At 35.7% G+C, this 13,197-nt stretch overlaps 1 protein-coding gene and 1 long non-coding RNA gene across 4 annotated transcripts; one reads left to right on the top strand and one right to left on the bottom strand.

Moving 5' to 3' along the window:
• Nucleotides 1–3,888: 3,888 nt before the first annotated feature.
• LOC110909314 (receptor-like protein kinase 7) lies at nt 3,889–7,332 on the top strand. The gene is made up of 2 exons (XM_022154346.2): nt 3,889–6,710; nt 6,785–7,332. The coding sequence occupies exons 1-2, from the start codon at nt 4,139–4,141 to the stop codon at nt 7,159–7,161; spliced, it is 2,949 nt and encodes a 982-aa protein (XP_022010038.1). The 5' UTR covers nt 3,889–4,138; the 3' UTR covers nt 7,162–7,332.
• Nucleotides 7,333–9,345: 2,013 nt separating this feature from the next.
• LOC110909315 lies at nt 9,346–12,904 on the bottom strand. Of its 3 annotated transcripts, none has more exons than XR_002575341.2 (7): nt 12,652–12,904; nt 12,100–12,248; nt 11,834–11,986; nt 11,644–11,726; nt 11,088–11,461; nt 10,545–10,675; nt 9,346–9,819 (listed from the first exon to the last, which is right to left on the bottom strand). It is a non-coding gene; the product is annotated as an uncharacterized LOC110909315 (long non-coding RNA). The 3 variants fall into 3 exon arrangements; XR_002575338.2 differs by having other exon boundaries at nt 11,834–12,004; nt 12,652–12,902; XR_002575340.2 differs by having other exon boundaries at nt 11,834–12,004; nt 12,100–12,217; nt 12,652–12,902.
• Between the last annotated feature and the right edge of the window lie 293 nt (nt 12,905–13,197).

Below are 13,197 nucleotides of genomic sequence, written 5' to 3'. Positions count from 1 at the left end.
GGTTACCTGAATATTCCCGGTCCAATAATTTTTTTTAATATTGTTTAATAGGGGGCATTATCCCACACCCTGTAAGTTAAAGGGATGGGCCTTATCTGACGTGGACGTGACGTGGCGTGATAAAGCCCCGATAGGCTTTACCCAATACCCTCCAGCCTTAGGGTAATGGTTTTGGATGATAAATTAAAAGTCAGTAACATGGCGCTGATGTAAAGAGCCATGATAATCATGAAAATTCATGAAAATACCCTGTAGCCTTATAGTAAGTCACTAACTTGATTTGATCATTAAAATAATACTCACCCTTATTCAGTTAAGTTATATAATAAATTTCTTTTATTATTTAATATAGATATAAATATAGATATAGATAGTTATTGTAATTATTTTTATGACACATAAATCATACAAAAGAAAATAATTTCTGGACAAACAAACCTATTGAGATTGACTTTTTTAAATATGAAGTATATCAAACTTAAATGAGCATAAACATAATCTTGAGACTAAATATAATTATTACTATTACTATATATTACTATATATTACTATATATTACTATATATTATAAATGAATTAAAATGAATAGTAATTTTAATATTATAATAATATATAGTTTTTTTAATACTTTCATTATTTTATTTTAATATTATAATATAATAATAGTTATGTTTTTTACTTTTTAACTTTAATTATTATTATTACTATATATTAATGACAAATTAGAAAATAATAATCCCATCTTTCTGAAATTGGCTGATAATAATCCCAAGTCAGTTATTAGCCAATAATAATCCGACCTCGTCCAATTTTTTTGTAAAATAGACCGTCGTTAAAATAAGCTTAATGGAGTTAAGTTTTTTTTTTCGAATTACAAACCGATGTTTTAAGGCTTTTTATCAGAACGAGGATACGAGTCGGTTGATGTAGAACTTACCTCGAAATTGTGTTCGAAATGGCTTGAATTTTGTTAATTGGAAGTTAAACACCCGAATTGAAGCACCGTTTTCATGGGTTGGGGGCAATATTTTGAGGTAAGTTTTACATCAATCGATCGTTCTGATCAAAAGCCCTAAAACATCGGTTTATAATTCGGAAAAAACTTAACTCCGTTAAGCTATTTTAACAGCGGACTATTTTACAAAAAAATTGGACGAGGTCGGATTATTATTGGCTAATAACTGACTTGAGATTATTATTGGCGCATTAAGAAAGATGGGATTATTATTTTCCAATTTGCCTATATTAATAAACGAATTGAAATGAATAGTGATTTTAATATTATAAAATGTTATAATAATATATAGTTTTTTAATACTTTTATTATTTTAATATTATAACAATAGTTATTTTCTTTACTTTTTAACTTTAATCTTTTTTTAATATTAGAGGTTGGGATAAGTTTGGTGTCAACCAGTATCGAACCAGTACTGGTATTGAAAATACCGGTACAGTCCTGTTCGGTATTAGTACGTAAAGGTAAAAACCGGCACTAATACAGAAAACGCCAAAAGTTGGTGCCGAATTGATATTGGAAATCTTTTGGTTCGGGAAATTCAGTGTTGTTACCCGGTACCATTTGCTCATCACTGATCACGGTAACCGTACGAACAACGGTATCGTACAACTTTTTTTGTTGATTTTCTGCAACTTAAAATTTTTCTTTTTTTAATTTCAGGGGTAAGGATGAGCTCGGTGCCAACCGATACAGAATCGGTACTGATACCGAAAATACCGGTTACAGTACCAGGAATGCCAAAAGTCGGTACCGAATTGGTACTTAAGATCTTTCGGTTCGGCAAATTTGGTACCAGTACCCAGAACAATTTGCTCATCCCTGACCACGGGTTTCATACGAACAACATCGTTACCATACAACTTTTTTGGTTGATTTTTTTTCGGTTATCTTTTAGTGTTTTTTTCTACATTTTCTTTTTATTCTTGTCAGCAGTTCTGTTCGCAACACGCTCGTAGTGATTTCAAAACACATGTAAACACAGAATAAATAACAAAAGAAATTCGTTGCAACACGGTGAACTTCTTTAAACCCAGGTTATGTAATAAATAAGCTTAAACTCAAGCTTTACTTAAACTCACAGATTTAAAGAGTCTATTATTTATACATTTAGTATATTAAATATGTATTCCCATTATAGTAGTTATTCTTATATAAATAACTAAATAATATATATTATTTTATATATGTAAATTATAATTACAAATACATATACTAATAGTTATATATGTAAATAAATTAATAAATAAATACGAATAATAATCTATCTATAAATAAAAGAAACCACTTTAGGGACACTTGTCATCATATTAGGCTATTTCTTATAGATAATTATTATTTTAATTTAATTTCTTCTAATTAATTATAGATAATACTTCTACTAAATATTATTTAATTTAATATCTTATATTATAGATAATCCTCATACTAAATACTATTAGTTTAATATCTTATGGATAATTATTATTTAGTTTAATCTCCTTCTCATTTATAATATTTTTTTTTTTTTGAATTAATAGTTAATTACATAGTTAGTCCCTGTGGTTTGCACAAATTAACATACTTAGGTACTAATAGTTTAAAATCACATTCTAGGGTATTAACTTTTCATTTTATAACGTTTGGAGGTGTTAACATTATTTGTAGGTTTAAAATCACAATCTATTAGCTCCTAAGTATGTATTTTGTGCAAACAACAGCGACTAACTATGTTAATACCCTAGAAGTTAATACCTCCAAACGTTACAAAATGAAAAGTTAATACCCTAGAAAGTGATTTTAAACTATTAGTACCTAAGTATGTTATTTTGTGCAAACCACAGGGACGAACTATGTAATTAACTCTTTGGATTAATTATATTTGAACGTTTTGTTTGGTATCAAATAAATTTTACGAAACTTAAAATAAAATTAACTAATAGTATTTATCATTTATATATTTACGGAGTTTTAAATAAATGGTTAAATTTATTAAGACTTCGTTAACAAATTTTGCAATAACAGAATAAGCTATTTTTATCACGAAAACCGTATTAGTATATTAAATATTTTTATTTTCACTATACAGAATTACATTTACTCGACCCATGTAATAGATGAGGTTTTTAAAGATATAACTTTTATTATTTGATATATAAAATTAGATTTATTTAATTCGTACAATACATGGGGTTTTTTAAGGATATATATTTTTATTATTTAGTATAGAACATTACAGTTATCCAAACCATGTAATGCGCATATTTTAAAGATGCAATTTTTTTATTGTTTGGTATATAAAATTACATTTATTCAACCAGTGTAATAAATGAGGTTTTTTAAAGACGTATTATTTTATTATTTGGTAAACAATTTACATTTATTCAACCCGGGTAATACACGTGGTTTTAAAGATATAACTTTTTTATTTGGTATACAAAATTACATTTATTCAATCCGTACAATATGGTTCTTATAGATATAACTTTTTATTATTTAATATATAAAATTATATTTATTCAACCCATACAATAAATAAGGTTTAAAGATATATTGTTTTATTATTTAGTATATAAAATTTATTTATTCAACCCCGTGTAATACACGGGGTTATAACCTAGCAAACTAATAAAATCAAGCTCAAAGTTGAATAACTAACCAATATCAAACTTTAAAAATAAAACTGGAAGCTAGTAGAGTGTGAGCTATGTGTATTAAGTTAACTTTTTCCTAAAACTTACATCACTTTTTTTTAACAGCTAATTTTCCATTTAAATATTTACACCTTTCAAAAATTAAACCTTACTCACCATAAAAGATAATTCCGGCTATAACGTAAGTGGCGGTTACACCACTTGGTAAACAAACATTTATTCCGATACACAAAATGACAAAATCCATTCAGATTCGTATCACATATTAAATCTATAGGTAAGGGGGGATGGATGGATATATGTTAGCTAGCAGGTTCATATCATTGTCTCAATCTCATACATGTGAACTACGAAACTTCCAGCCAATAACAAAGTCAAATGTCTACTCCCATTTCCCATCTCATTCTGTTCCCAGCAACCCAAAACTGACCCCAAAATACAAAACATTTAAACAACCCCTCCCCCCTCCTCCCCATTCGGTCCCGTCGACATGTCGTCGCTCTTTTTCTCCGGTCATATCCGCTTGACCGTCTTCCTTGTTACCCTTCTTTTCCTTATACTCCACTCGTCGTCGCAATCCGACCAACGCCAACTTCTTCTCAAATTCAAATCCGCACTCTCAAATTCAAAAACCGAAGTTTTTAATGCATGGAATAAGGAAACACCCTTGTGCAACTTCACTGGGATTGTATGCAACTTCAACAAAGAGGTCAAAGAAATCAACCTCTCACAGCAAAAACTCTCAGGAACTCTTGCTTTTGATTCACTATGTGCTATAAAATCACTAGAGAAGTTATCACTTGGAGCGAATATGTTATCCGGAACTATTAGCAACCAATTATCAAATTGCACGAGTTTGCAGTACCTGGATCTTGGGATGAATTTTTTTACGGGGGTAGTCCCGGATTTATCCCGGTTGTCCCAGCTCAAGTTCCTGAGTTTGAACTTGAGCGGGTTTACCGGACGATTCCCTTGGGAATCACTCCGGAATCTCACCAGGCTTAGTTTCCTGAGCCTCGGGGACAACCCTTTTGATAAAACTCCTTTTCCTTTGGAGATACTAAATCTGCAATATCTATCTTCTCTTTACCTTACTAATTGTACGATCGAAGGGCGGATACCCGAAGCGATCGGGAACCTTAGTTTGTTAGAGAGCCTCCAGCTCTCTGATAACTATCTGGTTGGAGAGATTCCGGTGGGGGTTACCAAGTTGATAAATCTACAAATGCTTGAGCTTTATAACAATCAACTCACCGGGACTCTTCCGGTCGGGTTAAGTAATCTTGTGAATCTTGCTGAGTTTGATGTTTCGACCAACTTGCTTTTTGGTGATTTGTCCGAGTTAAGAGGCTTGAGTAGATTGGAATCTTTACAGCTGTTTGAAAACGGTTTTTCGGGTACAATTCCTGAAGAATTCGGAGAATTTAAATATTTGAAGCAGTTTTCGATCTATACGAACAAGTTCACAGGTGAACTTCCTGCGAAAATCGGGTCATGGGCCGAATTTGAATACATTGATGTATCAACAAATTACTTGACGGGTTCGATACCGCCGGATATGTGCAAAATGGGGAAAATGGAAAAACTTCTAATGCTTCAGAACAACTTTACTGGTGGGTTACCGGAGAATTATGCTAGTTGCACTTCGTTGAATCGGTTGCGAGTGAGTAATAACTCGCTTTCGGGCCGAGTTCCTGATGGGATTTGGAGTTTGCCTAATTTGGGTATGATTGATCTTGAAATGAATCAGTTTGAGGGTCAAGTGGGGCGAAATATTGGTGAAGCGAAGTCACTTGCACAGCTTTTTCTAGCGAACAATCGATTTTCGGGTGAATTACCGGTGGAGATATCGAATGTGTCATCTCTGGTGGAAATCAGGCTGACCTCGAATCTGTTTTCGGGTGAAATTCCGGTAACTATTGGTAGTTTGAAGAAGTTAAGTAAACTTCTTTTACAAGATAACAAGTTTTCTGGTGCAATTCCAGAGTCTTTGGGTTCATGTGTGTCACTTAATGAAATAAATCTAGCTGGAAACTTGTTTTCGGGTCAGATTCCAGAGCGTCTGGGTTCGTTAGTGAGTTTGAACTCGTTAAACATATCGGATAACAAGCTCTCGGGAGTAATTCCCGCGAGTTTGTCTTCGTTGAAGTTGACACTTATCGACTTGTCAAACAACATGTTGTTCGGGCGTGTGCCGCAGCCTCTTTTATTGGTGGCTTACGATGGCAGCTTCGCGGGCAACCCGGGGTTGTGTGCTGATGGAAGTAAAGATCTTCGGGAATGTTCACCGGTTTCTCACAAGTCGGGTCAGGTTAAACTCGCTATGTATTGCTTCATAGCAGTTGCGGTTGTGTTGATGTTTTCGTTATCGTACTTACTCTTCGTAAAGTTGAGTAAAATCGATCGTAAAATTCCGATGAACCGGGGCGGTTCGTGGGATGTCAAACAGTTTCATGTTCTAAAGTTTAGTGAAGATGAGATAGTAAGATCTCTTACACCAGAGAATATAATCGGGAAAGGCGGTTCGGGGAACGTTTATAAAGTCGATCTAAAATGCGGGGAGGAATTGGCCGTGAAACACATGTGGAAATCCGAACCCGATTCGGGTAGTTGGAGGAGTAGCCGGAGTAGTGCTGCAATCTTACCGAAAGAAAGAACCCGGTGGCCGGAGTATGAGGCGGAGGTGACGGCTTTGAGCTCGCTACGCCACATGAATGTGGTAAAATTGTATTGTTGCATCTCGAGCGAGGACTCGAATCTATTAGTATACGAGTATATGCCAAATGGAAGCTTGTGGGACCGGCTACACACGGATAAGAAGATCAGTATCGATTGGAGTGTTCGGTACGAGATCGCGATGGGAGCCGCGATGGGGCTAGAGTACCTACACCATGGTTGTGAGAGACCGGTGCTACATCGGGATGTGAAATCGAAAAATATTTTGTTAGATGAGGAGATGAAACCGAAATTAGCGGATTTCGGTTTGGCAAAGATCGTGCAAAGTGGAAAGGTCATGGATTCAACCCATATCATTGCGGGAACACATGGTTACATTGCTCCAGGTAAGTTGTTATACGCTTACGTTATTACCAAGACTAAAACGATTTATTTTAATATTTATTTAATTATTTTACAGAGTACGGATACACATATAAAGTAACAGAGAAAAGTGACATTTATAGTTTCGGGGTTGTTTTAATGGAGTTGGTGACGGGGAAAAAGCCGGTGGAGCCTGAATTCGGAGAAAGTAAGGACATAGTTTATTGGGTGCATAATGAAATGAGATCTAAAGATGACATGATCTCACTAGTGGATCCTAGCATTTCAAAAGATGCTAAGGAAGATGCAGTTAAGATGTTGAGCATTGCGATTCATTGCACAATGAAGTTACCAGCATTGAGACCGTCAATGAGGATGGTGGTGAAAATGTTAGAAGAAATCAAACCTTTCTCGCTTACCGATATAGTAATCGAGAAAGGGGGCGAAAACGAAGACTCGCCTTGTAAAAACTAGAGTAAACAAAAACGATAATCGTCGAAAATCAGAACGCTATCGTTGTGTAGTTTTGTATTAGTATCTTCTTTGTAATATGTAGTTAAAAATACATTTTGATATGAAACAATGTTACAGACGGTATATTTTGTTACAACATTATTGTTGAAGATGATATTTGGTTTTAAAGCATGTTTTTCTAATCTTACTGTTCTATGGAATCTAAAATATTGAATGTGAATGATTAGTATTAAATGTGTGAGATTGATGTTTACCTTATAATTATGGCAGCACAAACAGTTTAGGAGATCCAGGGGTAATTTCCGAATGGAGTGTTTACGGCTACTGGACAGTCAAAATATTGGGACAAACTCCGATGTATGGGTGTGGTATACGGGCGACGCAGCTGCATTATATCAGGTGGGAGACGTGCGAGACGAGTTGGACAAAATGCAAGTGATTCCAGAAACTAAGGCGGTAAAATGGAGTGCAATTTTAAGGTGGCATGGTGACAAATATTGCTGCACTTTTTTTGTGTTTGGCTGCATTGTTTTTGACTTAGCTCTGCATGTACCTTTCATGTTTTTTCCTTTACTGTACCGTACCACTTGAGCAACTTGCTTGAGTAATGTTTCTAATAAATCGCCCTCTTTCAAAAAAAAAAAAAAATTAATTATAAATGTGTTAAAGAGTGGTGAGGTACGTGGTTTGGTCTTTTTTGACACGTTAGCAAGGTCTGAAAATTGGGTAAAATGTAGCACTGGAGAGATAAGTGAAATTAGTGGGTTTGGAATTTAAAAACAAAATAAAAATAAAAAAATTGATTGGTCAACACAATGTCCAACCAATCAAAATATCTTCTTCTCGCACTTGCATCTCGTGCTTCAAACCACATGACACCCCTCAGAAAACCAAACCACATGAGGAGGGGGGTGTTGAGCATGTGGTTGCATGTGATTTGGCCAACCACATACCCACTACGCATGGTCTAACGATAGAGCCATGAGGAGCTCGTGGTTTGCTTTGTCAAACATTTGTTCCAGAATTAGAGTCCTTAAGATACTGGTACTTTTTTTATAAGAGCATGTTATTTTACGCGCATTGTCAGGGTATATTTAATGCTTGCTATTACTATGTCTCGACGTTTAGACTTCTTAGATGTGTTGCCATCTATAGGTCCAGCAAGACCAAAGGTGGCTAGACTAACGTATGTAGACATACCTTCCCAAACCGATTATGCAAGAAGTGACAAGTTGGGAACGATGGCATAAGTTATCCAGTTAATACATACTCTTTACTTTGTTCTTCATAAGCCCCTTGCAATAATGATCCGGATAACCAGTCTAAATCTACAAAAGTTAAAATGAGGGTTACCTAATCAATACGTGTTACAAAATATACAATTAATTATAATAAATGGCGTACTTAACTAAATAACTCTATGCGTGTACTTATCTACTCGAATGATTGGCAAAAATAAATCCGTCAAATAACGAAAATCTATATACATTTAACTTGCATAAGGTACAAAAGATGTGACAACTCTTGAATTTTATTCTCTTGATAGATACAACTCTTATTTTCCACAAAAGTTTGGTGAGAATTTGGAATACAGCTAAAATATAAACTTGACTAAATTAGTATTGAAATTGTTAACAAATTTTGTAATAAGAAATGTCAAAACTAAAAGCTGCCTGTATAAAAAAAAAAGTATTTTTCACATGATTAGGTATCTAATAAGCCATGAAGAGTTTGTTTTTTCTTATAAAGTAAAAGATTAGATTATAAAAGTTGAAGATTAGATTATAAAGTAAGTTGACCAGTCAATCATTGTCATCACTCAATAAAGAAGATATGATTGGCACCTTTAAAACAAGCTTTAACAATTTCAGTGGATGGTCCCACTGATTTAAAACCGAAAATGACAGATGCACTTGTGATCTTTCCATGAAACGAACTTTTTGATTAAACTAGTGGGAATGCCCGTGCGTTGCAGCGAGTGTTTCGAATGGTATAAAATTCATTGACGAACATAAAAAAGAGCATAAATTAAAAGCAATTGTATTACATATAAAAATTAACAAACTTATCCAAGGGTAAGATTTTATTATTCAGTAGTTGGGCTAATGATTTTTGGGCAATTAAGTTTCGGTATATCGATCACATAGATAACTGTCAACCTTTATTGAATGCATGCATAACCACTGCTTAAACCAGCAGGAACTTATTTTTACTCTACTTTCCATGGTCCAAAAGTCCAACAATTAACATAGTATTTGTAAACAGACAAATCCCAAAAAAGAATCCCATGTAAAAAGATTCCACAAATTCATGAATAAAAAATTAATATAACAATAAAATAAAACCTTTTGGTAATTTCACAAACATCCCTTGATCTGGCTTAATCAGATGTCACCTTGATCTTGCTTCTGTATAGGAGGGAGGACCTTCTTCTTTTTGGAGGTTTGATTGTCAAAGGTTAAGAAGACCACCTTGCCTGGTTCACCACATTTGAAGCTCCCGCAGATAACTGAGGCTGTAACCTTTCTTGATTTTTGGACGATCACGGTGTAGCCATCTTCAGCCGCAGGCACAAACCCGGCTCCATATGTCACCTCATACCCAACCACCCTGGCCTCCCATACCACTGTGCAAGTCTGCAATTTTTGTCACAAGATGCTGCATATGATTTCCAAAAAACTTCATGATTAAAGGAACACCATAATTCGTAATTTTACATTATTCCACATGAAAAAATCAATATTTGATCAAAATCATTAAAAGGGGTACTCTTTAACAAAATTTCCATGAAAAAGACCATAATTCATCATCCAACAGAATCTATTATATGTATCAGGTCGTACATATAACAAAATTCCCACATGGAAAAAGTTCCATAGTTCGACAAAATCATTCAAAAGAATCGGATCGGATTCATTGTATCAGGCCTGTGTAGTTTCTAACAGATTCTTAAAAAAAAGGGTAATTGCACGGTACCCTTGACCGCGGGAGGGTTCTCCCTCCCCAAGCTAGCGACCCGGCAACGCTGCCTGGCGGTGACTACCCAGCCGTTTCGAGGGGAGCGAAGAGCCTGCAAGCAGGATTCGAACCCGAGCACTTTAGGCCTCGAACCGGTTTAACTTGGGTGCCGGTGGCCATTGGGCTGACACCCAATGGTTGTTTCTAACAGATTCTTGACATTTAGTAAGTATAATTCTATTAGAAAAATCATTTAAAAGAAGAGGTTATCGATATTTCATCATGTCTGGTAATTTTTCTAATTAAAAGAGCACCTAAAAAAATTTGCATGTCAATTTCTGGCAAAATTCCCAGACGAAAAGAACCATAATTGGATCAAATTTACACAAAGAGGGTAAAAACATATGATATAGGTAATTAAGTACCTCGGTAATAGGGAAATCGACGGTATGTTTAGTTGCGGACTTGACAAGCTCTTCTGTAACGGCGTCACCAGAGGTGAATTCTTGTTCGCCTTCGCAGCTATTGAACTGGCACCAGCTCAGGGGCTATGTATCTAAAATCCAATCAAGCAAATCAGCCATGATCAGGCAAAGAAAATCATCACTTGGGTCAAAGACATAACAAATATCAAACAAAAAACCGACGAACTATGAAATAATACCGACTTATTTTTATAAAAAGTTGAACACTTAGTGTCATTAGAAATGAAACGACATGTTTTATAAACAGATGTTGATAGTGGTTTAGGGCCTGAGCAACTTTGAAGAGTTTGTCCGGTCCATTTATAAAAAAAAATTAAAGAAAGAAGTACAACCTCAAGTAGAAACTCTTCTTTAAAGAAACGTGAGTCTACGGCTTATCTCCTAGCGCAACAAAACTATCCAAATTTAAATATAGGTAAAATTTGGCATTTTTGTCTCAGGCGATTTAGCCTAATTTTAGGGTTTAAGAGGGAAAAAGGTTACCGAATACTCGTCGGGACTGCATTGTTGAGGAGTAACAGACAACCACCATCACTGTTGCATCATTGGCATCGCCGGAGTACCACCGCTGTTCACCACATTCACTGATAATCATCCGAAGAACCGAACGCTTTTCACACTATCACTGTTGTTCCATTTACCGAAAGCCCTAACGCTTTTCACACTTTAGTCTTGACAGAACTACTACCGACGCACGATTAGAGAATCGAACACCGCCATAGCCTTCGATTGGTACAAGTCACGTGCTAAAGGAGACACCGGAGGCTCGCCGGATTGACTTCGTCTTTAGTCATCTCTCCACAAAAACAAATTAAGCAAAAAAGCAATCTCTAATCAATCGAATCCCTAATTACTTCCTGCACACAGATCCATTAACTAAATTGACCTAATTTATATTCGACTCATAAAAACTCTCTAAATAACAGATCAAACAAAACAGTACATCACAAACCAACCAATAGACACCAGATCTATAACCAATCACAACAATTAAAACTATAAACAGGCCAGATACAACAAAAATAGAAGAGAGAGTTACGTATGAACGCCGACAACGGGGCCGACAAGCAGAAGAGCGTTGATCCAGTTCTTGGTGACCTTGTGGGTGACCCATCTTGCCTCCTATGTAATTTGTAGATTTCACACAAAAAAAAATATAAAGTGGGCCCGTTAGACTCAAACATGAGACCTTTTAATCACAAAGAATTTAAATTTATATATAAATATACCTCTCTGTACTTGCTGGTGACATTCGGTATGCCTTTATACGATGAACATGAGCTTGAAGATTGTGCTGAGCTGTAGCTACCAACCCTACCAATTATCGGCATATCATCAGGGCTTTTGCCAGGTGAGTTCCTTGGTGGTGTACAAGACAAACCCTGAAAAGTGTTTCAACCCTGAAACACATTCAAATAATGAACACTGAATTCGATCTTGGTCAACCCAACAATACCCATTTTACTCCCTAAAACATATGTGTGAAACAAATTACCTTCCTGTAATCACAGCTCCGGTTGCGAGTCCGCTGCTGAGTAGGAGGCTCTTCATAGGTTGGAGTCACATCTTCATCCTCTCCTAATATTGATTGATTAACTTCTAGTTGTTTCGGTCTACAACAAGAACTGAAAATCATACCAGTTCCTGATAGAAACAATAAGATAGACAAAGGATTGGGTGAAATTTGGTCTAATGTATCCAGAGAGTGTGTAATCAATCATGTCACTAACTAATTAAAACAAAAGCCATTAAACCAATCATCAATCAATCTCAAAAGAACAAATAATGAAATCAATTTTGTGTCTGTAAATACTCGTAGCTGTTAGCATCATATGATCAAGAATCACCCAAAAACAACAAAATGTTTTCAAGACTATTCCCTATTCGTCTATGCCATCATATACAACTCAAACTATTTTTATATAAAAACACAACTAAAGCTCACAAGTAATGTAGAAAACAAGATCAACATATTAACAAGTTCCAGAACAACATCTGAACAAGAACAAGAACTGAAACAAGATCGGGAACAAGAATAGGAACAAACCTGCAAATCGGTTCGGGTTCCTTCAAAATCGGTGTTCTCCTTCGATTTGATCGTCATTTGTTCTTCATCTCTGGTTCTTCATCGTTCAATTGAAGAGCGATGGAGGAAGCTAGGGTTCTAGAGAGAGAGCGAGAAAAGTGAGACTGAGAGAGCGTGAATTGATTTTTGGTAGGGTTGGAGGGGTGTTTTACGGTCCACCTTTCCATCGTTCAGTCTGCTCTTCGCCTTGATGGTTCCGTTTCAATCTATAGGATAGGATGACTATAGGGTCTGTTTGGTATGGGGTAATGGAATAGATAAAGGAATGGAATGGACAAGATAATAGAATGGACGAGGGAATACAATGGATCATTACCATTTCATGTCTTGTTGGGTTACCATGTGTGAATGGAATGAGTTATTATTGTGTATTGTTCGGTAGGCAAGAAAAACGGAGTAATAAAATCAGCGGTGAGTGGTGGTGGTGGTCGGTGGTAGTGATTGTGGATGGTTATAGGTGGCAGTGGTGGGTGTCGGCGGCGACGATGGGTGGTGGTGGTGGCGGCG

Source organism: Helianthus annuus, chromosome 3, assembly GCF_002127325.2.
Source record: "Helianthus annuus cultivar XRQ/B chromosome 3, HanXRQr2.0-SUNRISE, whole genome shotgun sequence".
NCBI lineage: Eukaryota > Viridiplantae > Streptophyta > Magnoliopsida > Asterales > Asteraceae > Helianthus > Helianthus annuus.
Note: the sequence above shows the minus strand (reverse complement) of the source record. Positions and strands in the feature narration are given on the sequence as shown.

What these genes read in the sequence shown, in the direction of transcription:
- LOC110909314 (XM_022154346.2), top strand. Translation starts at nt 4,139, where the DNA reads ATGTCGTCGCTCTTTTTCTCCGGTCATATCCGCTTGACCGTCTTCCTT. An exon ending in ACATGGTTACATTGCTCCAG is followed by an intron (nt 6,711 to 6,784) that starts GTAAGTTGTTAT and finishes ATTATTTTACAG; the next exon opens with AGTACGGATACACATATAAA.